The sequence below is a fragment of the Haliotis rubra genome, unplaced genomic scaffold (assembly GCF_003918875.1).
Source record: "Haliotis rubra isolate DU_JTF1 unplaced genomic scaffold, ASM391887v1 Scf189, whole genome shotgun sequence".
NCBI lineage: Eukaryota > Metazoa > Mollusca > Gastropoda > Lepetellida > Haliotidae > Haliotis > Haliotis rubra.
Genome location: NW_025765880.1, coordinates 1,334,352 through 1,360,992, shown reverse-complemented (window position 1 = coordinate 1,360,992; position 26,641 = coordinate 1,334,352). Strand labels below are relative to the sequence as shown.

General features: G+C 42.0%; 3 protein-coding genes across 3 annotated transcripts in view; 1 reads left to right on the top strand and 2 right to left on the bottom strand.

Annotated features, from left to right (window-relative positions):
- Positions 1 to 74: 74 nt before the first annotated feature.
- LOC124274241 (MFS-type transporter SLC18B1-like) lies at positions 75 to 8,605 on the top strand. Its single transcript, XM_046709584.1, has 6 exons — positions 75 to 305; positions 2,093 to 2,187; positions 5,917 to 6,012; positions 6,442 to 6,516; positions 7,194 to 7,287; positions 7,837 to 8,605. Exons 1-6 carry the CDS (start codon positions 192 to 194, stop codon positions 7,933 to 7,935), a joined length of 573 nt encoding a protein of 190 aa, XP_046565540.1. The 5' UTR covers positions 75 to 191; the 3' UTR covers positions 7,936 to 8,605.
- A 2,385-nt stretch (positions 8,606 to 10,990) lies between these two features.
- Positions 10,991 to 15,414, bottom strand: LOC124274239 (protein MNN4-like). The gene is made up of 2 exons (XM_046709582.1): positions 15,286 to 15,414; positions 10,991 to 14,978 (listed from the first exon to the last, which is right to left on the bottom strand). Exons 1-2 carry the CDS (start codon positions 15,412 to 15,414, stop codon positions 14,571 to 14,573), a joined length of 537 nt encoding a protein of 178 aa, XP_046565538.1. The 3' UTR covers positions 10,991 to 14,570.
- LOC124274240 (TPR and ankyrin repeat-containing protein 1-like) overlaps positions 15,363 to 26,641 on the bottom strand; it is a 61,821-nt gene continuing 50,542 nt past the window's right edge. Inside the window, 3 exon segments of the mRNA XM_046709583.1 lie at positions 15,363 to 18,207; positions 18,590 to 18,770; positions 24,579 to 24,605. Of these exon segments, the coding sequence (XP_046565539.1) occupies positions 15,425 to 18,207; positions 18,590 to 18,770; positions 24,579 to 24,605 (2,991 nt within the window). The 3' untranslated portion in view covers positions 15,363 to 15,424.

The window sequence follows — 26,641 nt, the reverse complement described above, 5'->3', positions numbered from 1 at the left end:
AATATATAGGTAGTATGGTTCGCAAGAATTAGGCTTTATACATTGTGTCCATGTGTGGAATCGAAACCGGGTTTTCGGCGTGACAAACGAACGCTTTACCAACTAGGTTACCCCAGCGTTCCGCCATGTGAAGTAACTGATGTTATGATTCACCTGAATATATGAAAATCTATAACAAGTTGATGTAATTAATGTCTGTATTTCAGTTCAACATTTCCCAGAGTGTGATCGGTGTCATTTATGCCACATGCCCGGGGGCTTATTCAGTATCGTGTATGGTCAGTGCATCAATTCTGGAAAGAAATGTGCGTATTTGACGGTCAGCTGACTCCCTGGACACTTGTTTAAATGTCCACTATAGATCTACATATCCTCATGCCACCTTGTGAACAGTAAATGAGAGTAGAAACCTCATTCAAGACACATGGTCGCCGCTCTAGTTCTTGTAATGAATTGACACCCAGGCATGTCGTATGATTGCCGTAAACTTTCTTACAAACGGAAAGCATTTTAATGCAATTACCCATAACCCCCATGTGCTCCAAGGCTTTGTACAGAACTATCACAAATATGCACATCCATATTTAACGTACTTTTTGCCGATTATGTACATATATTATGTTAGAGGTATATATATGTTACAGTGAATGTGTCAAATCAGAACATGTGTATATTTCCTGGAATATTTAGGAACTGTGTACATCTCCTGATTCACTCAGTAAATGTACACATTTCCTGAAATTTTCAGAAAACTTACAAATTTCCTGATTTGAGGGCCTGATGTTTTTACACATTTCCTGATATGAAATGTTTGCTATCTCAAATACTACAGCTTCGATTTAAAGGACAATCAAAATCAAAACTCATTTATTGTGGCAATTCAAGCTTGAATGACAACTGCTATTACACTCAAGTCCTGCTTTGTAACATCTACATTTGATGGTTTTGCACTGCTTAACACTTTGCGCACAACCATGGATAAAAGTTTCTGAGCCCACAAGTCAAATTGACTTCTACAGTAGCGTTCCTTCAGGATACCAGATCTCACAGCAACTCGACACAGGGTATTCTCATTTCTATCAATATCACACCCATGATATTTCGGGGGGTCCCCTTTGCCACGATCTACAAGGGAGATTGGTATTGTCACATTATCACCTGGATTTCCAGCAACATGTTCCAAACGACTGCGTTTCACCATGCGTTCAGCTTGAGCAAACTGTCCATCAGCAGCTCTCCTGCGGTTAAGCTGGATGTTTTGATGCTGCTCCTCAATCTGTGAGATCTCTGATGATGATGATGATGACACTGCAGAGGATGGATGGTCCTGCTGGTGTTTAAGATTAAGCTCATCTGTTTGTTCTGTGACTGGCTTCAAATAATTAGCATATTGTTATTATAACCTTATTATTATCCTCTTAACATCATTGCTTCGTTTTGACTTGTATGTTCTGTGATTGGCTTTAAATAATTAGCATATATTGGCCCATTCTCCTGTTTTCATTGCAAATTAAGCAAAAACTACATATCAGGAAATGTGTCAAAAATCAGGCCTTCAAATCAGGAAATGTGTACAATTTTCTGAGTGAATCAGGAGATGTACACATTTCCTAAATATTCCAGGAAATTTACACATTTCCTGATTTGACACATTCACTGTACCATATACATTTAGTACCCATATGGTGAAACCTAACCAATTTCATATATATCATGTGTGCACATATCACCTTTGCCTAGCAAGCATTATTTCTGTATTTCTTCGTCTGTGACGACATGAAATAATTGAACGTGACGTCAATGAAGAGGGCCGTCGCATGTACCTGCACAAATGTACATGAATAAAATTCATGTTGAGCGTTACTTTCTGCCTTGAATTCCTTTTCATAATTGTATTATCCATCAAGGATAGCACAGAAGAAATAATAAATATATTTAGACATTATCCTCACCAAGAATATTATTTTTGACATTTTTGCGATGTCTCTTAAAAGGATGTTGCATTCTTTAGTCAGTGTTATTAAGATATAACAGATGGTTGTCAGGGTGATAAATTTAATACTTTATACAATGGTGGATATTCACATCTCAGGTGCCTGCAGTTCCAGTGTTAGTGACCGGAATATGTTGCTTAGCAATTGACTTTTTGTTCATCGGACCAGCTCCCATCTTATCGTTTGTGGAAAGGTAAGTTAATCAATAGAGGAGGTGGGCACAGTCACTATTATACCTTTGTCATGTATGTTATATTTGTGATAACACTTTCTACATAACGTACAGATTCTAGTACTTTTTGGATTGAGTTCCATCCTGGATTCGAACCCTCACTCGTAATCAGGCACTTGTCCACCAGGGACTCCTTTCACGAAGCAACCTTTACTAAGGTTAACCAAAACTCCCATTCTTTAACATTGCACTAAGGTTACTTTAGTGACTGACGATCATCTTAGTGCTTTGTGAAAGGATGCCCAGGACACTAAAATCTGTACTTAATTTAGAAAAGTAATCCCAAAATTGAGCACCCTTTTATATAAAATTAGTGGTTGGATTTAGCGCTATATAAAGTTGTCATTATTATGTTTGACAGATTAAAGATAGTATCCAGCAGAGAGGGTTCGGGTGATCCTGGCACAGTCAGGCTGGTAAGGCTAATCATCAGCTCAGGGCCCTTGCCCCCTCTACACGCAGCCCAGACAGCGAATGGGACTTGTCCTAGGAAACGCTGCCTAGTCGAACCCACCAAGTACTTTCCGGAGAATATGAAGGCTCCCCAACACTGCAGCCTTCTGCATTACCCAGAGTGTCAGAAGGGCTGTACTCCCGGTGGAGAACCCGGACACTCTCCTGATCTGCGCCAAGAGATCAGGAGGTACCAAACCAAAGGCACTGAGAACATGGGGGAGTCTGACGACAGTGTACTTGGGATGCAAGCGAGACATTTCAAAGGCGAGGTCCGCCTATTTAGAATGCTTTTCCTGAATCTTGCCAATCAGGTTGCTGTCAAAAGGGACAGAAACTTCAAATAATAATATTATTATTAAACACAACAAATGCCGATGTGACGTAAAGCCCAACTCAACTAAACACAACATGCGTTATGCTGGCACCTGATCTCCAGCACACAAATTCTAGCCTGCCGGTTGTCCGACTTCCGGTTGTCCGACTTCCATTGGGAACCCGAGATGGTGGAGTTGGTTAGATTGCTGACATAACGTGCTGGCGACTAGTTGCGGTCAGTGTGGGCTGGAATCACGGATACAGTGTAATCACAAGTATACAATACGGAGTTACTTCCTAATTGGCATTGTCTTGTCATATTATGTCTTCAGTAACCCATGCTTGTCGCAAGAGGCACCTAACGGGATCGGATGCTCAGGCTCAGTGACTTGGTTGACACATGTCATTGTTTCCCAGTTGTACAGATCGATGCTCATGATGTTGATCACTGGATTGATTGTCTGGTCCAGATTCAGTTATTTACAGACTGCCGCCATATAGCTGGAATATTGCTGAGTGCGGTGTTAAACCACAAACAAACCAACCTTCACGCCCAGTGGAATCTGTTTCGACTGATAATTATGCTCAGCGTGTACATCCAAATGCTCTAGTCTGTCATTCATACTGACATAGTTTCCTTCTTGCACATTGTGGCAGAGATAATAATGACTCCACTCAATTTAATGAAACCGTCAACTAAAACTCAAGATCTACTCGAGTATATGATCATTGAAATGAATAATTACAGTGAAACCTGTCTAAACTGGCACAACACGGGACCGAAATAGAATGCCGGTTTAGACATGGTGCCGGATTAGGCAGTGACGATCATTTTCTGGTCTAGCCATCGTGACACACAAAGTGACTGACGAGTCAATAAAGCCAATGCCTATTAATTTACTCCTGACACATGACACTCACTTGTAAAGAGTTAATACAATCCCCCAACGTATGCAGTGTATGTATTTTACAATTCGAAATTGAAATCATAAAATGTAAAATGGGTACCTGTACAATTTATGTCAAACCTGAGCATTTGTTCACATATTTACTGGGGCGGTGGGGTAACCTTGTGGTTACAGGGTTTGCTCGTCACGCCGACAACCCGGGTTCGATTCCCCACATGGGTACAATGTGTGAAGCCCATTTTTGGTGTTCCAAGTCGTGATATTGCTAAAAGCGGCGTAAAACCAAACTCACTCCACATAACTACTATGGCAGCTAATATAACGATGAAGACACCAAAAACATTCTCCCTTCAGAATAATCACTTCATGAGTTATATAGCAAATGTGAAGGTTCTTGGTTCCATTGGCCTCTAATCTTCCAGATGAATTGACCGTACTGGTCACATCGTCAGTAAAACATCATCTACAACTGCATACCATCCCTCCCGGTAACATTTTTGTTTCCAAGATACACTTAAGTAATATTTGGCGTCTCAAAAGATAAGGAAGCATCCGTTTGATTCTAGGGGATGGATGGTAATCAGCAGTTGAGGGCGGGGGCGGGGTATGTTCAGGATCCGGTTCTATGAAACCTTCATTAACTGCTGGCAACAGTAAACCTTAATGATGCATTAAAGTCTTAACTTATCATTACTTCATGGACTTTTAATGATACGTTAATACATCATTGAAGACTGAAAGAAACAGGAACCCACACAAAATTAACGGGTGCTCAATTATTTCTGCCCATTGTGGCTGAGCATACTAACATAGTTTCCTTGTTGACAGCACATTGTGGCTCTGAACACTGACATAGTTTCCATCACAGTGTGGCTTAGCATACTAACATCGTTTCCTTGTTGACAGCACATTGTGGCTGAGCATACTAACATAGTTTCCTTCTTGACAGCACATTGTGGCTTGGCATACTAACATAGTTTCCTTCTTGACAGCACATTGTGGCTGGGCATACTGACATAGTTTCCATGTTGACAGCACATCGTGGCTGAGCATACTGAAATAGTTTCCTTGTTGACAGCACATCGTGGCTGAGCATACTAACATAGTTTCCATGTTGACAGCACATTGTGGCTGGGCATACTGACATAGTTTCCATGTTGACAGCACATTGTGGCTGAGCATACTGACATAGTTTCCTTGTTGACAGCACATCGTGGCTGAGCATACTGACATAGTTTCTTTGTTGACAGCACATTGTGGCTGAGCATACTGACATAGTTTCCTTGTTGACAGCATATTGTGCCTGAGCATACTGACATAGATTCCTTGTTGACAGCATACTGACATAGTTTCCATGTTGACAGCACATTGTGGCTGAGCATACTGACATAGTTTCCATGTTGACAGCACATTCGTGGCTGAGCATACTGACATAGTTTCCATGTTGACAGCACATTGTGGCTGGGCATACTGACATAGGTTTCCTTGTTGACAGCACATTGTTGCTTAGCATACTGACATAGGTTCCTTGTTGACAGCACATCGTGGCTGAGCATACTGACATAGTTTCTTTGTTGACAGCACATTGTGGCTGAGCATACTGACATAGTTTCCTTGTTGACAGTATATTGTGCCTGAGCATACTGACATAGGTTCCTTGTTGACAGCACATCGTGGCTGAGCATACTGACATAGTTTCCTTGTTGACAGCACATTGTGGCTGAGCATACTGACATAGGTTCATTGTTGACAGCACATTGTGGCTGAGCATACTGACATAGGTTCATTGTTGACAGCACATTGTTGCTTAGCATACTGACATAGGTTCCTTGTTGACAGCACATTGTGGCTTAGCATACTGACATAGGTTCCTTGTTGACAGCACATTGTTGCTTAGCATACTGACATAGGTTCCTTGTTGACAGCACATTGTGGCTGAGCATACTGAAATAGTTTCCTTGTTGACAGTATATTGTGCCTGAGCATACTGACATAGATTCCTTGTTGACAGCACATTGTGGCTGAGCATACTGTCTATGGGGCTGGTTGGGATATTTACAGCTGCCGTCGTTACCAGTGCTGTTAAATATATCTTCAAACAAGCAAGGTAGGAGCAAACAAGGAGGAGAAAAAAATAAGCAATATGTAGATGCATACTTTAGTTTTGTAATGTGCACTTTTTTGTATATTCTGTGGATTCACAGCTTTCAAATCATTCATTTCAATATTTCCTTTCTACAGTTGCAAACTGACGACTAAATGAATTGAGCTGAATAAATACTTCCCCGAGTGTGTGAAAGACCTCGCGTCTTGCCAGATGTATGCCACATTTAATGTTGTTATTCATTTAGTTGCCTAACTCAGATCAAAAGTTGTACAAATACTGTATATCGTGTTGCAATATGTTTACACGTTGCTTAATTCCATCTGTCTAATACAGATTCATGGCAGAACTGTGTGCAAGTATCGTATAGGAGTGTGAACGTGTTAGAATGATTCAATGAATTAAACTACAGTGTATTTCGTTGTCTTATAGAAACTTGGGATATGACAATAGCAATTCCACATTCGGTCTGTTGTCGGGCTTGATTCAGTCACCCACCTATTTTGGGTATGTATACATTTCTTAACGCTATAGTTCAATGTGTACTGATGTAATCAACGATGTCAGCGACCCTGACCACCTGATTCCAGAAGCTGCATGACAGTAGCACATAAATGTAAATTACTCTGTATGGTAATGATCAAATGTAAAAGTAAAATGTCAGTTTGCATTAGCATATGCACATGATGTTGAACTACCTTGTGATACAAAAATGTTAATGGTGGTATATCCAAAAGAACAATGCCATTTAGGCGTTTGTTGGGGTGGGGTAAATGGAGGGCTGGGATTTTGTATTAAGATTAGATAACGTTTTTCAGATTAAACCTAAGAGTCTCGATATTTATTTAAATTTCACAAAAGACACCTTGCAACAAAGATTTTTTTGTCACAGATGTTTGCATGTTTCTCACCAGCTGGATGCACATGTACCTTTCGGAAGATAAACACTTCCCCGCTCAACACACACACACACGCACGCACGCCAACCCTTGAATATGAAATCGTCAACCCCTAAGGGGCATGACTGATTCTTGTAAGAAGATATTGCTCGGTTATTATTGGCTGGAACAACAAACAAATTTCTCTTCTTTGAATGACAATAGCGTGTCTTTGATTTCGGTGATAATGCTACCACAATTGTCTGCATATTTAATCATAAATAATAAATGTTTTCAATTTCACAGGTCATTCATTGGCCCTCTATTGGGTGGTGCTCTGACAGAACATTTTGGATTTGCCTGGGCCATGACATGGAGCATCCTTGTGATTATGTTACCGGTAAGTTAACATATACAGTATAGAATTAGAGTGAGGGACAGTATGGTTTTCGGTTTGACGAGCGCTTTCACCACTAGGTAACCCCATCGCCCCACATAGAATTAGAGATTCGGTGTCCAATATTGGTACAATTATAAGGGATGATTCTTTGTCTCCACAAGGGTCCCTGATTTCAACATTGGGATAAACATTATCAGCTTCTTCCTTCATTAGAAGTTGATTCGCTGTTAATGATAAATTGCAAGTAATTACATTGTTGATTGACTGACCAAGCACTTTTTTGCTAGTGTTTTCATAAAACAAAACAGACATAGATCACGCCAATGTAGGGGGGGAAATAATCAAAAACCAGCGAACAGGATTTTCTGTATATCTCTCCATAAATACAAAGACACATCGGAAGTAAGTCCTTAAATGTAACGTGTGTCTTTTACTCATTCAACACAAATTTGCCTTGTTCAGTCGTCTATCCTCTTAGCATTTAATATGAATGATAATGAATAAATTGGCGAAGTGAAAGTCCTTCATCTAACCCTCTGTTACTTTCAGCTGCTACTGTGTTGTACACTGATCTGCTTCAGATCGTGGCATGTATGGCAACCGTCGATTCTAAAGCAAGACAACTACGTAACACTGGAAGGAAATTAGCACCAAATGGACTTTTGTCGTCTTTACTTTATATTGGATTGGATTGGTTGGTTGGTTATTTAACGCTGCACTCAGCAATATTCCAGCTATATGGCGGCGGTCTCTACACAATCGAGCCTGGATCAGACAAGCCAACAAGAGCATCGATCTACGTAATTGGGATACGATGACATGTGTCAGCGATCCTAATATTGGATTCCAACAACCACAAGATTGTCAACATTTAACCGTGTACCTGTACACATTCTGTACAGCTCACATGCCAATGTGAGGGTCCTTGAAGAGGAGGAGGGCACCTTTTGAGTTCTTCAAGGCTAAACACATGGTTCAATGCAAATCTGGCCTATGTCAACATCCCGACGACAGTCAAGACGTTTCGGAACATTGAGATCAATTTGTATGTTCCGTAAACCACGTTTAAACTGTATAGTTTTAGGCTGTCGTTAATTTGTAAGTTGGGTTTCAGTAAGAACAGATTAATGAATTATTGTCAGATATTACTATCCAGAGTTTATTTATATTTATATATAACCTGTACACGTAGCAATTGTACTTTATCCTCTGGATGAAGCGGCGGGAAGGTAGCCCAGTAGTTAAAGCGTTCACTCGTCACGCCGATGGCTCAGGTCCATTCCCTAGATGGGTACTATGTGTGAAGCCCATTTCTGGTGTCCCCAGCCGTGATATTGCTAGAATATTGCCATAAGCGGTGTAAAACTAAATGCACTCACTCATAAATCACTACATGTCAGCATCACTGTTTGAATAAATATGAACTTTGGTTTAGCATAACTTCAGTGTGGACACTACACATTTTATCTCATGTGTCGCTACAGCTCAGTAACATCTTCTGTAACACCGTAACGTTGCCTAGCGTCAACCTGATCAGGGCGAGTTTCTCTATGTTTGGCTGGAATCGAGCATTGTTGTGCGACTACAAGTGGACCAAACAGGTGAATGCCTGATACATCCTCTGTAGACATGTCTCCAAGATAATGATTGGCAAACACGGTGTGTCGGATTTCCCAAAACACTACAAGTGGACCAAACAGGTGAATGCCTGATACATCCTCTGTAGACATGTCTCCAAGATAATGATTGGCAAATGGTGTCCGATTTCCCAAAACAGCCTTCCATGATGGATGATAATGAGCAATTTCCATGATAATGAGCAATTTCTCTTGCGAGTGTCGACGCTAAGGCGCTAACTTCGTGAGGGTTAGATGCTCTCTAGGTGGAACCAATCCTGCTACTTTGTAAGCTTGTAGAATGACAGCTCTGATCCAACATAAGATTGTGGTTCGAGAGACTTCAATAGTCGTGGCGGGTGATAGTGGAATGAAGAGACATTTAAACCTTCTCCTTCTTGTAGCAGTCCTTTTTAACTAGATTTTAAAAAATCTGACTGGGCATAGGGACAAGTCCTCTGTGTCTCGTTGTTCGAGAACTGATGACAATGCTGGTACATGATATTGGCAATCTAGTTGACCAGGTAGTTGATTCTTAGACATAAAGTCCCATCATAGTCCCAGGTGGACTTCAGCATGTTCTCCTGTGTAGAATCACGTTCGACGAAAGTTAAGCGCATGCATTTCTGACATCCTTGCTGCTGTAGCTAAGGCGAGGAGATATATTGTATACAAGTTAACAACTCAAAAGTTGTCTCTCTTAAAAGTTCGTAGTCCTCGCTGGTGGGATGTTGCAGCGCTATATTGAGAAACACGGCTGGGGATCTAAATTACTGCTCCCAGTAGAGTTCAGGTACTTTGGTCAGTTTAACTCCCGTGTACATCGTGCTAATTGAGCTGATCGCCGCCAAATATGTTGAGAGTTTAGATCCTTCCAAATGTCTAGTCTCTAACTGCTGAACGGCGTGAGTAGCTGCGCAGATATATGCTGGCTGCTAACCTGAGGGTTCGTGAACCCTAGTAGAAACAGTAGGCGCCGAGTAGTGTTGACTGCTACTATAGGTCCAGGATTCGCGCAGGTGTCTAGTAGCTCTCAGCTGACACAAATATTCTAAGGATGTGTAGCTTCCACGGCTGAAAACCCCTTGCTTGTAGGAAACTTGTCGAACTCCTCTACTCGTCATAGTAGAGGTTCCGAGTTGATCATCTAATGCCGTCAAGGCATTCTTGAACGATGTAGTCTCACTGAGAGACTTCGTTGGTCTGGTACATCTAGATGAATGAGATGATGATGGTGTCCTTGATCAAGGATAATCTACAACATTATATAGTCTCCCTGCTGCGATGTAAAAGATTTCTTAGACCACGCAGATGATCTCTTTTTCCAAATCAGCCTCTGTAGTTCCGTCTCCTCCCAAACAGCTCACGCTCACTCAGAACATGTAGCTGTCTCTGTAAGAGCGATAGAGACGGGAGACGGGAGAGACACCAAAATTTTCATACAGCTCATACTCACAACCAGATGTCTGAGAGCCACCCTTATATGCAGCTACCCTGCTGTCACGCCTGTTTTCCTTGTGCAAAAAAGTGCCAACAAATATTTATAAAATTGCACTTGTGATAAGAGTGCACAATTGTTGACACAGGAAACACACTCAGGGTGAGGATCAGCCGCTGACATAGGTAGCCTGCATTGTTTACATGCTACCATGTGTAGACAGTCATCTAAAATGGAGTGTGAAAAATCTAAATACAGTTTATTGCCTTAGTTTGAATTGCTAGGCCAAAATAGGAAGGATCCATAGTGACCGCCCAAATGTCTGCTTGGCCGATGAAGGAGAAGAGTGATGAGAGCTAGGCTCAGGTCACGTGGGAACGATTTGGCGGGAAAAGGGAGGCTAGGCTACTCTGGGTGAGTGATATTACAATCGCTTCAGAAAATTGAAAAGGATTAAAGTTTCCACTTAGCCGTCGAAAGGAGAAGGGAGATAAGCAATACGCATCAGACAGGATAAGGATAAATAAAATAATTTGCAAAAATGAATGTAACTGCACAAATGACAGAAAATATTGTTTCAAATGAGAAAAAATGCAAACATACGTCTTGCAGACTCACACCTCTGAATTGTAAACTTCAATAAAACATATTTCACAAATGTGTTCTTTAATCAAAAGCAATGTCCCACTAATACAAAATATATACATATTACAAACATTATAAGTTAGGGTGGTTGATGGGAAGGAAAAAGATGTATTAACAAGCCTAAATCACTGGATTGTTGGGTTAATCTGTAATGTTTCCTTTAGATAACGACCATCACTTTTTGTTGGCCCATATGTTTACACAACCTATAGATAATCCTTGACGAAGTTGACAAAGAATGAAACATGTTTTATTCTTACAATGAAACATTTTGGTAAAGATGTTTGTAACTCAACACAACCTATTCCTCCTTTAAGACAGGGTTGGCAATGAATGGAACATTTTATATGCTTTCAAAGCAACATTTTGGTACAGATTGTTGTACCTATCACGTGATTAGTTTTTGCTGATGCTACAGCTTCAAAAATGCAACTTAAAGATACAACCTCTTTCTGTCCTGTGCTACAGATCTCAATTAAGGGTGTTGATATATTTCACATAGGAGTTGGACATAACCTGGCGGATCCAGAGGTGGAGTACAGAGCTGACAAACCAAGAACCATGATCAGTGTTCACCGTCACAATGAATAAATGATTTGTTTATAGTTTCACGCTACATTCCTGCTGTATGGTAGCGGTTTAATGTCTGGACCAGACAATCCATTGATCAACATCATTTGCATCAATCTGTGCAATTCTGAGAGCTTGTCAGCAGGTCTGACCACACGATCCTGAGAGCTTGTCAGCAGGTCTGACCACCCGATCCTGTTGGTCAGCTATTAACACAAACATGGGTTGCTAAATATATGAAGCATGACATTAGAACTGCAAATAAGCAAGAATAATGAGGTCATACAGAGCATAAAAGTTTAACATCAAAATTTGCTTATCTAAAATCTGTATCACGCTGCTTACACTTAAATTTCCATCACTACAAATAAATACTCCACCTCACTAGTCCCTGGCTATCAACAGAGGATAAATGTGGATGAAAATCTCATAGTTATTTATCATGGCCTCATTGGAACAGCTCAAAGTGAGGTGAAAAAACTTTGAAGCTGTTGTAGTTAGTTGTGATCAGACATGCAGGATATACATTCTGAGACTTATGACAAATGTCTGCATCATGTGCAGATTTGAAAGACCTTGCTTCTGTAGTCTGTACACTATTGCTGGTGAGAAAAGTGTGTATCAATACCATATAGTACTGTCAGAAGCAAGTTGCTTCTGGAGATAAAACATAATCATGAGATCACTTCATGGTTATTCTCAATGCATATTTGTAGCTAAGGCACACAACAATGTCTTAAATGACGCTGACTGAACTGATGAGTTACTGATATGAACCACCACTGTTTGAGGAGTACTAATACTCACTCTGGCAGGGTTCAACAAATATTCTAGTCCAGCAGGCAAAGGAACTTACAGCAATTATACCACAGAGATAGACTGACAAGAAGGTCAAACTGATACGTCAGTCTTCTAATGTGTCAGTTGTCAGCAGAACTTAAAGAACGGAGGATGTGATCAAACTGAAAACGAAACAAACAGAAGAAAGAAAAAGCAAAAAAAAATTTCAAAACTACTTTTCAAAACAGCATAGCTAATCAATGTTGGATCAAGGAAACTTGCACCATTGACATCCTGTTTAACCATTGAATAATAACATTTGTTGAACCCTGGGGGCAAGTGTACACTTCCATGTGTAAGGCAATAAGGCAAAAGGCTTTCAAGCAAAGTATTTCTTTTGACTTGTTGACATCATGGAGGCAAAGTTTTCGAGACACAAAAAACCAAGACAAAAATAGAGACAAGAAGGTTCACAATCTTTCAATGTAATACATTTCCTCAAATGTATAAAACCTTTCCACCTTTTCTTATCCAGAAATGTTCCTCCCAAAATGGTAACGACATCGCACTTATAACATACAAACACAGTAAAACCTTGTTGACTCAAGACTAATTTCCTTATAATCAGGAAAAGAACATTAATAATAATCCAAAGGAACATTACTTCAATGGACAATTCATGGATCCAGAATTTGTTAGTCCATGAGGATTCACTAGTAAATGGCAATACCAAAATATGTAGTCCACAGACATCCATAACAAAACATCAGAGAAACTGACATCCATGTATCAATATCAGGCAAGTTAAATTTGCAGTAATCCAAATGACACTTTCAAAAAGAAGTTTTGAGTAGAAATAGTTGCTTACATGAAAACAAATCTAGTCATACTTATGGAGGCACACCATGAGAAACTGTTTTCTTTAGCATACACTGCACACCCACACCACTTTGATGTGAAGCACGCAAGACAAAATAGAGGTACAATGTTTCATTCAAGGTTACTGCACTTGTATAGCATGACTTGAGTGTGTGAATGCTTGTACCAGGCCAGACAAATGAATGTTTAACTGTACTAACCATACTTCGGACTTTGAAGCAAGGCTCAGTTTACAGACTCAGAGCCAACCACTCACTCATGCCAAGCATGGGCACAATAACAGTCCTCATCTCATAATTCCAACAAAAGTACAGAGCATAAAACTTGCCTCGTCTTACCCCAATTAACATTCACAAAGGTGAAATGGTCTGAGAAGGCACATAAACAATATTTACAAACTATGAATTGAAGAGAATTTCTCAATGATTAACCTTGATATTCTCCAGTGAGTTGGGTTTAACACCACCATGGTACTTCAGTAAAATCACAGCTGAGGAGGAAAAGCTGAAGTGATGGAGGGCTTAGATGTTGAGCACATGATTATAAGTGAAATAGCTTTGTCAGTGTATGAAATAAGGCCCGTCCGACCGCCCGAGACGGGTTAGATTTCAGACGGACGGTCTAGATTTACAGCTAGCCAGCCTGATGGTCTGGTAAAAAATTGAGATGTTACATACATGAGTCATATCTTGGTGTCTGGTCTTGTTAAATCCATTTTGGACTGGTAACATTTTGAAGTTACCAGCCCTGATGTCTGGCTGGGGTTTTGGCTTATTTCATACACTGGCTTTGTGCAAGAAACTGGAGAAAACTTTGAATTGAACAACTAATGGCTAATTATCAATACATTACATCTACTAAATTAACTTCTTTAAGCAGTGTAGGTTTTCCAACAGCAAAAACATACCCTTTGACCAAGCACAAATGTTCATGAGAATAACGTCACTTAAGACAAAATGATTTCTTGCTTGTACAAACATCATATCTCCCTGATCACTTGTGTAAAGTCACCTATGATGAAAATCTCTACTGTCAATGACATGTTTTGTTAACAAAATATTCTGCTACTTTGTCAAAATTTCTTGCAAGAAATCAACATACATTTGTAAGACTGAGTGTGTCTTACCTATCTGTATTCATCTACTCAGTGACGCACAGGTTGCTTGTTCAATGCTTCACGATGTGTCATGGAAGAAACATGTAAACTTTAAAACATTCCAAATTCCAGTAAGAAGCCAAGGTGTGTTCTCTTCAAGAAAATTATAACCATATATTCACTAATTGCTTAGTTCCTTTCCAACTGAACTTGTAACAATGTGACAATTATTTGCATCTGTTGTCTGCCTGTGGAAGCATCAGTAAGGCACCTGGTGCCTCCTCTGCTGATACTGTTCATTTAGTTTCTGATTTTTCTGCTGCTGCATCCTCTGAAACCTAGGAGGAAGATCATCTTTGTTAAAGTTACGATGACTTCCGTCTCTCTTTTGACCTTCCCTCTCGTTTCTATCTCTTCCTCGACTAGCTCCTTGTTCAAAGTCTCTGTGATAATCTCTTCTGCCTCTGCCTCCCTCCCTTTTCAGCCCCCTGCCTCTGTTTCGTCCCTGTCCACCTCCGCCTCGTGCCCGGAACTCCTTCCTGGGTGCAGGCTCTTCTACGACATCAACTACCTCAGTTTCCTTGTCCCAATCTTCCTTCTCCTCTTCCTCATCTCGGGAGGGATTCACTATTCTTGTTTCGGTTCGGACTTCTTGTTGCTGTTTCTTCTAAATAATTGAAAGAGAAAAAATGTCATTCAAATAAAATTTCCAAAACTTCAAAATCATTGAAAAGCTGCCTAAAATAAAGAAACAATGTTTCTTGCATGAGATTTTGCTGCAGAATTTTTTCGTCTTAAGAACAATACAAAAACTTGTGTCAGCATGTGTGCCTGTGGCTTAAAAAAACAAACAAACCAAGAATATGCTGACATGAATCCAAGGTAACTTTTGAGAGTTGTTAGGTAAGTTCTACTCATTTCTTGCAATGGCGATATCTTTTCATTACTAAATATCTGAAGGAAATTCTACTTGCCACATATTCTTTGTACTTCTCCTTGATTTCTCGACCAACTCTCTGGTAATCATGAAACAACATCACAACTTTGTCTCTCAGCTTTTGTGTCTGATCCCATTTGCGGTCACGAAGGATGACATTAAGCATGTCGAGCACTTCATCCATTCTGAGAAGTCAGTCGTGACACATCAAGAGCCTGGTCAGGGTAGTGTTCTGAAGTGAAGTTCTGGTCTCGTAACTTTGTTTTGGCAATAAACTTCCTCATCTCTGGGACCTTCTTGGCAAAGAAGTCATCATATAAACGTCTAAATCCCTCAAACTGGAACTTCTTTTGGATATGTTCAGTTGTTGTCCTGTGGGACTCCAATGGTGTGGAAGATTTTCCTGGGCTCGACATGCCCCTTCCTCCAAGGCTCATTGACAAAAATGAGTCTGGACTGTGTCTTCCCATGGCCTCCTCTGCATCTGTCATCTCTTCCTCCAAATCCTTCATGGCAAGTTCTTCTGTCTGGAAGGGTGTTCCACAAACTCCGCACATTTTCTTAGTCACTTCAAAAGGAGCAAAGGTGTCCTTTATTTCTTGAGACAAGCACATCCTGATAAAGTTGCCAGATTCCAATCTATCTTTGAAGGTCAGCCACCTGAAGAATCGCTGCAGTTTCTTGGTTGCTTTGTCTCTCCTAAGATTCTCCTGATATTGTTTATTCTCTTCAAGTTTTTTCTGAGCCTCCTCTGGCGTGAGACCCAGTTCTTCCTCCTCCTCTTCAAAGTTCAGAGGCATCTCATTTCCAGACTCCATATTCTCTGGGTCAAACATGTGAAATCCTACAGAGAAGCTATCCAGGTTGGGTACTTGTTGGAACTGGGCTCCCTGTCGTCTCTGGTTGTCCCACTTCCAGTAACAGGACAAGAGGAACTCATCCTCTCTCTGCAGAAGAAGGTCCCTCAGAACAGCCACAATGTCAGCAATACCTCTTGACCGTTTCACTGCTTGGAGGCACTGCGTCAGTCTACAAGGAGCATCGTCAGGAAGACTCAGTTTCATGATAGTGGACATGAGTTGACTTTCCAGGTCAACAGGAACAAATGACCCGACATTGGTCAGGAGAACTAATGCCAGGACAAGCAGTCGCTCTGCTTGAAGATATTGTATGTCCGCTCCTTCCTTTCTTGGTTTGAAGATCATACTTAGAAGATTCATTCTTGACCCACACAGCATGCCTACTATCTGTACAAAGCGATCCTTAACGATTTGAAGGTTGTCTCTCCTGTCATATATTGCGTGAACCAACTCCTGTATTCTGATGTCACCCTTTGTAAAAGTAGCATTTACTAATGGGATGGTAGCAAGATAGGTTGCTGGGAGAACAAACTTCATGGTGCCTGGGGAGAGTTTTGCAATGCAGAAGAAGGAAATACACACAAAGACCTCCTGCCAAAACAGGAACAGTGGCATCTTTGGGAATACAGAAAGCCTGGCCCGATCACCCATAAGTTTGACAAACTTTGCATATTCCATTATGGCCTTCACTGGACTGTCTTGCAACCACTGATGCACATCAAAGAATCTTCTTCCTATACAGACTACTGTTAAAGTACGGTGATGGAAATCTGCTTTGAGAGCATACTTTCTGCGCTTATCCAACCATCTTGGAGTATGCTTCATCAGATCACCTTCAAGCTGATAACAGTACTTCTCAATATCTATTTTCAACCTAAAGAGTGATGAAAAGAGTGTTGCTCTCACAAACCAGTCTGTGCTTTTTGATCTTTTTTCTAAGGTGTCAACGATGTTCTTTTCTGAAAATTTCCAAGAGTTCTCTAGAAATCTTCGAACCTGAGCTCCCACTTTTCCAAACGACAACCGACTTAACAACTTCCTAATGACAGCATCATTTTCAGTGAGATTCCTCAAATGATGATGTTCTGGGATCAAGAAGTCCAACAGCCTCTCACAAGAATCAAATCTTGTTGATTCATCGATTAAAGAGTTGATTCGCTTGTACAGGTTTTTCATTTCAGTCTCCAAACCTGTAATCTTGATTCCTTTAATGGTAAGAGCTCCAGATTGAAGAATACTGTCCAGGTTGACTTCCCAGAGCAGTGCCTCCAGAGCGTTGAATGCCAAGTGTCTGTTGTAGTCTTTGTGTAGGTAAGGGCAGTATTCTTCGTCGGGACACACTTCTCCTTCCATGTGTGACTTACACTGGAGTCGTTGAGAGACATGACTCCTGAGAGAATCTCGGCTGGAGTTGATCCAATTTTTCAACATGTCTGCAAGGTGAAAGCTGAGCATCACACATATCTTCTTCTTTTCCTTTTCAACAGATGGCTGTTTCTTCTCCTGCTTGTTGGCATAGAAGTCCGGAATAATCCTGACACATCTGGGTTTCTGCTTTGGGTAGACGATCAGAGTGTTGACATCCTTCTCATGTAGCCCATAGAACTGCAAATACAGCTGACATCTAGCCTTCTCCTCGTTTGATGTTGGTTTCAACAGAGCTTTCATCACATTGAACAAGGAGTCAACACCACGGACAACAGCCTGCATGTCAGCAAAAGCTTCATCCATGAGTGACATGTCCACAACAAGATCTAGGGACTCCAGCATTCCAGCTTCATTAGCAAATGGTTTGACATTTTGGAAATTATGAAAAGCTTTCTTTGCAGTTTCTAGGTCAATTTTTAAGCTAGCCAGAGCCAAACAGGTAATCCCAACGCTGTCAACTTTGTCTACCGACATGTATGCATCACGGGCACTAGTGAGGTGCTCCAAGATTTTTTGTTGGTCAAATCCTTCTTTCGAGGACATGAGAGCCAGGGCCTGGGCGTAGTGGCAGTCCCCAAGAACATCCTGGTCATCTCCTTGCAGAGCAAAGTCCAGTGCCTTCTCACACTTCCCATGCTGAAGCATCATGCGTGCTGCTTCAGTTGTCTTCCCTGCAAAAGATTCAGAACCATTAGTAAACATGTGAGAGAGTAGTGTGGAAATGCTCAAAAATAAATATTGTGCACAACACACTCTAGGATCAAGTGCCTAATTTTTTATTGCTAAGTATAAGGATTTCTTTAGTCATTTTTAGTTCTGGTTGGCAGGTGGGAAACAAATTGAGAAAACATCACCGAAACTAGTGACACATTTCAGTTGGATATTTTTTTCAAAAGGTTACTATACAGCCAGTGTTAGTGTAATGATTGACCATTCTCATCTCTGCATTAATTTGGCTGCATGAGGAAGTAAATTTGGTAAAGGAGCCATCACTAAGAAACCATTTCTAATAAAATATAGTTAAAATGGGATGAAGTAAGGGAAATAGCTTACCATCCTGTACAAGTATTGTTGCTGCTTGCTCCACATAGGACCGCTTTGTGAGGAAGTCAAGTTGGTCTGCAACTCTAGGCAAGCGTTCCAGGGCTTCCACCATCTTGGCTTCATTCTTGTACTTGTGGTAGAAGTTGGCTGCCTTGTAACTCAGTCTGGCTACAGTGAAGCTTATGCCTGGCTTGTTTTGAAAGGAGTGCACGTGGGACCTCTTTCCCTTTCCTCTCCAGCTCCTGTAGTATTGAAGATTCAATCTATCTAAGTGTTTTGTTTCCAAATGGATGAAACACATGTGAAACATGTTTGGTTTGGATTTCGGGAAAGAGAGTGCTATTATGTAAAAAATGTAATTTTCTTACTAAAATTGATATTTTATGCTTATCCTGACTCATGCTAATTATGCTTGTCCCCTTCCTCTTGCAAATGATAGTGGAACACTTGAAATCCCTTGAAGTTCCCTTCTAAAAAGTCGGACGTAAAATCACTCACCCACGAGTAGCATCCCTTTCCTCCCTTTTGGCGCCCAAATGGTCACATGATCGGCCATATTTGTCACTCTCTCCATATGTAAGCTCGACACCCTGATTTACAGGGAAATCCAGAGTGCCATAAGAGGGGAGGTTCGGAGGGCTAACCTCATGAGTCAGGATAAGTATAAAAATGTAATTTCTTCAGTAAAATTGACATTTTATACTTATCCTGACTCATGATCTTTTGCTTATCTCCCTTTCCCTTTCGAATGGTAGTGGAACACTTGAATCCCTTGAAGTTCCCGAAGCAGACGTATAAATACACTCACCCACAAGTTACAACCCATAGATTATGATAAGATCTTTATCATAAATGAATTGCGACACCTTTACGTACAGGTAAGATCTTTACCTGTACAGGATCTTTAATCACTCATGCTAGCCTGTCTTAGACTGTGCGCATGGACTTTCAAACTAGTACTTTTCCTTAGTAAAAGTTATCAACAAGTCAAGTGATAAAGGGTGAGATTTTCCAACTCAGCGCCTTTGAGGAACCGTTAGTTGCTGTGCTACAACGAGAGGCCCAAATTGGTGAATGCCTGAGACGTCTTCAGTGGCTATGTCTTGGAGGTAGTGGTTGGCAAACACCGTGTCCGATTTCCAAAAGCAGCCCTCCATAATTATTGGTATAGAGCAATTTCCTTGCAGAGCTAGTGTTGACGCCAGTGCTCTGACTTCGTGTGGGTTGAAGCTCTAGGAGGTTCTAGTCCTGCTGCTTTATAGGCTCTCAAAATAACGGCTCTCATCCAGAACGATATGGTCGTTCTTGAGACTTCTGCTGAAGTCTCTGTTGATAATGGGATGAACAGGCGCTTGAATTTTTGTCTCCTCTTCAAGTCTTTTGAAGATATATCTTCAGGGCTCTGACTGGACACAAAGATAAGTCCTCTATATCCCATGGACCGAGGACTGTAGACAGCGCTGGTATGTGGAACTGTCTATCTGGTTGACCAGGTAGCTGGTTCTTGGCAATAAAGACCCATCTAAGTCCTAGATGAACTGCATTATGTTGCCCTCTGTCGAATGTGGTTCGACCAAAGTCCAAGCGCATGTATCTCCGATATGCAAGCTGCTGTGGCTAACGCAAGCAGGAACAGCATCTTCTGTGTTAGCAGCTCGAGTGTAATCTGATCTAGTGGTTCGTAGACATCACTGGTAAGATGACGCAGAATTACATTTAGATCCCAGGCTTGAGCTCTGAATTTCTTTTGCTGGTCCTCCAGCTTAAAAGATCTCAGCAGAGCAAGTAATTCTGGTACTTTTGTCAACTTGATGCCTGTTTTCATCGTAATCACTGTACTGATAGCAGCGAGGTATGTAGATAGTGTCGAACCCTTCAGATGTCTGGTCTGTCTAAGATGACACAGATATTCCGCCACTTGAGGATGAGTGGTTATCATCGCTGTGAAGCCTTTCCGCCTTGCATAAGTCTCAAACTTCAGCCATTTGTCATCATATAGGTTACGAGTAGATCTGCGTAACGCTAGGGTTACTGCCTTGGCTGCCCTGGCGGAGTATCCTCTTTTCTTCAAAACATGTTTTGATACGGTCCACACGTGTAACTGGAACACTGTTGGGTTTCCGTGGACTTGCTTGGTTTGCGGATGTATTAGTTGGTTCGGCCAATCTGCTAATTTGATTACTGGGTTTCCGAGATCTTCTATTAGGTCTGGGAACCATGCTCTCGCTGGCAAATAGGGCGCGACCAAAGTCAGTGGTAGCGTCTGAGTCTGTTTGATCTTGAACAGTACTTTTGGCAGTAGTATTGGGGTTGGAAAAGCATAGCCGTTTAATCCTTCCCACGACATGCTCAGTGCATCTGTTGCCCAGGCTTGAGGATCTGGAACTGGTTAGACAAACATCTGTAGTTATTTGTTGAACTTCGTGGCAAACAGGTCTATGCAAGGGGATCCTATGTCCCTTATGTTCCGAAATGCTTCTGGATGGAGCATCCTTTCCGTAGGTGACGGGTGTAGTGGTCTTGAGAGAGCGTCTGCCAGTACGATCTTGGCTCCAGGTATGTGACACACCTTTATCCAGATGTTTGCTTTCTGCGTGATCTGGAACAACTGGAATGTGAGCTGCAACAGGCTTGGAGACCTTGTGGATCCTTGCCGGTTTATGGAGAACGCCACTGTGGAGTTGTCCGTGTGGATCATCAGCATTTTGTTGTTCAGCAAGCTCGACCATAGTTGTTAGGCGTTGATCACTGCTTTCATCTCTAGCAGATTGATGTGAAACTGCTATTCCATTTTGGACCACTTTCCCGACGCGACTTGATCGTTGAGATGCACACCCCATCCTTGCATCGAGGCGTCTGCATATAGATGTGTGTCAAAGGCCAGCTCATGTAAATAGGTCCCTTCGCAAACGTTCGACCTGTGTGTCCACCACAGTAGATACCTCTTGAGGTTTTCCGGCAGCAAGATAGGGTCAACGCTCTCTAAATGTTTTATCAGGAACCGTTGCAGCGGTCTTAGTTGTAACCTTCCTGTGCGAGTCAAGTCCTGCGCCGAGGTTAGCAGACCGAGTAGAACTTGCCATGATCGTAGTGTTAACGGAGAGATGACTGCTGGCAGAATCATGGTTTGTATCTTGACCAAATGATCCTCTGGGACGGCAATACAATTCTCTGTTGTGATAAACCTTATCCCCAGGAATTGTAGATCTTGTTTCGGTTCCAACTCTGACTTCATAAGGTTCACCAACCATCCTAGTTGAGTGAGCAACTTGATTGTTAAGCTCAGTTGTAGTTTGAGTAGACTGGCATCTTGGTGAACCTGAATTCCGTCGTCCAAGTAGAAGGCATTGCGTAGACCTCGATGATGTAGGTATGCGACTATAGGCTTGGTTATTTGTGTGAATATCCACGGAGCCGAAGATATTCCAAACGGTAGGACGTTACATTGGAAGTGCTGCCCTCTGAATAGGAACGTAGATACTTTCTTGATTCCTGATGTATCAGGATGTGAAGGTACGCATCCTGCAAGACTATGCTGGCTATGTAATCTGCTGGACGGATGAGTAGTTTGAGTTGAGTTGATCATTCTGAACCTTACTGGTTTCAGTAAGTAGTCTTTGTTGAATCTGCGCATGTTGTAAATCAGTCTGAACTTCTCCTTGGAGTTCTTCTTGGGTACTAGAAAAATGGGGAGTAGAAGCCTGGAGTGAGATGATTCTGATCTATTATCGCTACCGCCTCTTTCATAAGTAGTGCGTTGATGGTTTCTTGTAATTTATCTGCCTGTTCCTCTGCATAATTGTAGACCATCGGGCTGAGGGTTAGCCGAGGTGTGGCTTTTAGTTGTACTTTGTATCCTTCTCTTAGTAGTCGTCCTCTAGTATTCCCCAATTCTTCCAGTACCCTTGTAGACGTCCACCCACTGTCGATAGTTTTACAGGAACGGCTGGGGATGGAAGACTCCAGTCGTTCCGAACCCTGATATCAACGTCCAGTTCCTCTGGAAGCTCTGGGGCCGCGGCCTCTTCCTGAGTTTCCTCTGTAATTTCCGGATGGGCGACGAAAGGAGTCTTTGCCACCCCTGAAGCTGCAGTACTTCTTGTCCTTTGCTTTCTGTATTCCGGAATACTTGGACTTGTTGTTATACTTCTGAGAAGTATGGCGGATGACGTTGGCCAGAGTATCTATGGTTTTAATCATCATTACTTCTCTGGTATCATGCGTAGCTTCCTTAGCTGCATCGTCTATTAGACCTCCAAATATAGTAGGCGCCTCCCATGAAGCTCTTAGTAGTGGTTGAGTAAATCTATCATTCCAAGAGCTGGACGCCAGTAGTCCCTGTCTGCGTACTAAGGTGAGTCCCGCAGATATTGATGTGAGATGGTCCGACAAAAAGTATTGATCCTTCTTTTGTGTAACGAGGGCTGAGTATATCATCTTATCCTCTTCCTAGTTGAATTCTGGAATTTATTTATCAATGCTTCATTGATGGCTCTGGACCTGGCCAGTCCGAAGAAGGATCTCCTAGAAGCCGTATCTAGTTGAGATAGCTTTTTGTCATCCACTTTTTACATCTTATTCCGGGTGTCATTCACAAGTTTGATTTTATCATCCCAATCAGGAGCCTTCATAAATGGATCCATATGGTGTATGGTGAATCTCTTCTTATTAAATGATGGTAGTTGCTGACTCTGATACTTGGAAGCCTTCGCGAAGGCTGTGCGTACGTTGGAGGGTACGCTGGATATAGGTTCAATCGGAGGGATTGTGACGGAGTCGAAAGTCATCATTGAGCATCATATAAGGTGTAGACTTCATCTTTATCACTAGAAGGAGACTCCAAGTTCAACCCATTAGCAATCCATGCTGTAACTTCTGAGTCTGGGAAGACGAAGTCCGTTTGCAAGTCCGAAGTCTCCTGATAATGAGAGCTAGGTGGTCTCGACGATTCATCCATCTGCGAACCTGTTTCCCTTCTCGAACCCTCATCCTCTTTTCGCGAACCTCTATCTGAAGATTCCTCCCTATGCAAACGTCTATCTTGAGAGTGTTCTGTCCGCGAACCTCTATCTGTGGACACATCTCTTCGCGAACCTCTGTGAGGTGAGCTATCTCTTCGCGCGTCTGGCTTGAGGTGAGTAGCTTCGCGAACGTCTGTGCGAGATAAGAGATCTCGACCTAGAGCGGCTAGGTGTAGGAGCAAGATCCTTCGATGTTCTCGAACGTTGTGGATTTGCAGACGTAGATTTGAGAGTAGGTAAGTCATCTCTTCTATCCTCCAAGATGACAGAGTCGTCCGACTGTGGAGACCTTCGCAAAGGTGTACGTTCGCCAACGTGGCCTTGAGGTGTAGATCTAATAGGAGTAGATTCGCGCAGGCCTGTGGGTTTGCGCACGGTGTCGGTAGATGAGAGGCTTTTCCTAGCCTTCGATTCCTCCTGGAATCTACGTTCCATCATGGCCATCATATGGTTGGTGAATTGAGTCATAAATTCCCCTGGGTCAAAGTTCTGCATAGGTTGACGCTGCTGCAGTGTAGGTGAAGCGTTCGCGAACGCTGATGGGTTTGTGCCTCAACTTCAATCCGAGAAGTAAGCGGTAGTATGTCGAACATCTGTCCTGCTGTAGTAGGGGACGATCTCGTAGTAGTAGAGGTCGACTGAGTCGCTTATCTCATAGATACTTCAGGTAGAAGTAATGGGGGTTCGTCAAAAATGTCTAGTTCGTGAGGAGGTACAATCTCTTCGTTGAAGGATTTATGGTGCGTAGATGAGCTAGCAGGCGTAGCTTTGCCCTCCGATCTGGTAACCGTAGACTTCTTCTGCGCTGTAGAAGAGGATGACATCTTTTTCTTAGTCTGCGACGGCATCGACTGAGATGTAGACAATCTCTTCTTGGTCCCCTTACCAGCAGACTGCCCCTGTAACGTACTAAACATAGCACCAGTATTATGAACATCGGCAGTAGCAAGCAACATACGGTTTGGAGGCTGATCTGCAGTTTTATCAATCGTGACTTGAGGTGCCTTCAAACACTGCAGGATTTCATGAAATGTAAACATTACATGACGATGAAAACATGAGTTAATAAATTTTTACCAAATTTTACAAATACTACATAGTAGTTATAGCCAAATCCATATACATCGTTATTTTGAATATGATAATATGATGCCGTATACGGGATTCCAGTGCTAGCCCAACCATCCGCTTGGGCGAAAAGGGGAGACTGACAAGTAAGGCACGTCACATGACTGGTTTGCGTGGGAAAGGGTAAAGGGAGGTAACTCATGGGTGAGTGTATTTATACGTCCACTTCGGGAACTTCAAGGGATTCAAGTGTTCCTCTACCATTCGAAAGGGAAAGGAAGATAAGCAAAAGACCATGAGTCAGGATAAGGAAAAATTATCAATTTTAGTTTAACTACATATTTTTCCTTATCCTGACTCATGCTAATTAGGCCACATTCTGGATTCACTGGTTGTAGATTTACGTCCTGTATTACCCCCCTTGGGAACTTATGACGGCACTGTTGAAGATTCTGTTCTTTCAACTTCTCCCTGATGAGTCTGGGGGGACCAGAACTTGTCCGATTTGTTCCAAAACTTCTCCTGACATTTTCATGTGGATTTTAGATATCATTATTATTCCATTAGTTATCTATTGCAACTCCATCTCTTGATGGGCGCATCAAGTGGAGATGAGACCCTTCTTCATGTACAATTATGTCCTAAACAAGTACAGGGTCTATCACTCATGCTAGTCTGTCCAAGACGTTTGCATGGACATATAGCCATTGCTCTCCAGAGAGTTGGTTTTCACAAGTCACGTGATAAAAGGGGTGAGATTTACTCAGCGCCTTTGTGGAACCGTTAGTTGTTGTGCTACTGATGTGATAGGGTATGAACTACAAGTTAAAATGGAAGAGTCTCCAATTGTTACGATTTAGGTACTACCAGCTCTGTTCTGTGAAATATCCCAGACCGGTCAGACTCACCTGTGCAACCTATAGTAACAATAAACCAGTTTGAATAATATTTGTGGCATTAATATTTGATAGGGACTCATAAAAGTTCTGAGGGACTCATAGTTATTCAGCTCATGTGAGTCCCGGGACTCGGGCAGTTGAATTTGGAGATTTATCACTGTAGTCTGTCCTAGACATGTGCATGGACTTTAACAATATGCTCTCCCGGGCGTTGGTTTTCACAAGTCACGTGATAAAAGGGTGAGATTTTTCTCAGCGCCTTTGTGGAACCGTTAGTTGTTGTGCTATAACAAGTGGCCCAAACTGGTGAATGCCTGAGACCTAGCCTTCGGAGGCAATGTCTTGGCAATAAAGTCCCATCTCAGTCCTAGATGTACGATGTCTTGCTTCAAACCGTGTTCGTTCAAAGTCCAGAGCATGTATTTCTGAGATCTGTGCTGGTGTTGCTAGGGCGATCAGGAACAGCGTTTTCTGTGTCAGTAGTTCAAAGGATGTCCATTCTAGAGGCTCGTAAGCATCACTGGTGAGATGTTGTAAAACTACGATGAGATCCCAGGTAGGAGCCTTGAATTTCGTTTGTTGGTCTTCCAACTTGAACGAGCGTAGTAGTGCCAGTATCTCTGGTACTTTGGTCAGCTTGACACCCAGGCAGGTACGTTGAGAGTGTTGAACCATTTAAGTGTCTCATCTGTCGCAAATGACACAGGTATTCTGCTATTTGAGGATTGGTTTGCTTTTACCGCTGTAAAGCCTTTCCTCGTTGCATACTGTTCAAAACTCTGCCACTTGTCATCGTACAAGTTGCGAGTTGATCTGCGTAGAGCTAGTGTCACACTCCACGCACGTAGCTGGAACAATGCCGGATTCCCGTGAGCTTGCTTGGTGTGTGGATGGACAAGCAGGTTCGACCACTCTGGTAGTTTTCGGGTTGGACTTCCGAGTTCTTGTATGAGGACGGGAAACCATACCCTCGCTGGCCAATAGAGCGCGACCCAAATCAGTTGCAACATTGTCGTCTGCTTGATTTTCTGTTTTACTTGTGGTAATAGTGCTGGAGGTGGAAACGCATAAGC

Bases quoted from the DNA above. Each gene is read 5' to 3' on its own strand.
- LOC124274239 (XM_046709582.1), bottom strand. From the start codon at position 15,414: ATGCTTAATGTCATCCTTCGTGACCGCAAATGGGATCAGACACAAAAG. The intron at 14,979-15,285 runs GCAAGTAGAATT...TCAATTATTTAG, and splicing joins AGAAGTACAAAGAATATGTG to AAGAAACAGCAACAAGAAGT.
- LOC124274241 (XM_046709584.1), top strand. From the start codon at position 192: ATGTCTGTATTTCAGTTCAACATTTCCCAGAGTGTGATCGGTGTCATT. The intron at 6,013-6,441 runs GTAGGAGCAAAC...GTTGTCTTATAG, and splicing joins TATATCTTCAAACAAGCAAG to AAACTTGGGATATGACAATA. The intron at 7,288-7,836 runs GTAAGTTAACAT...TGTTACTTTCAG, and splicing joins TCCTTGTGATTATGTTACCG to CTGCTACTGTGTTGTACACT.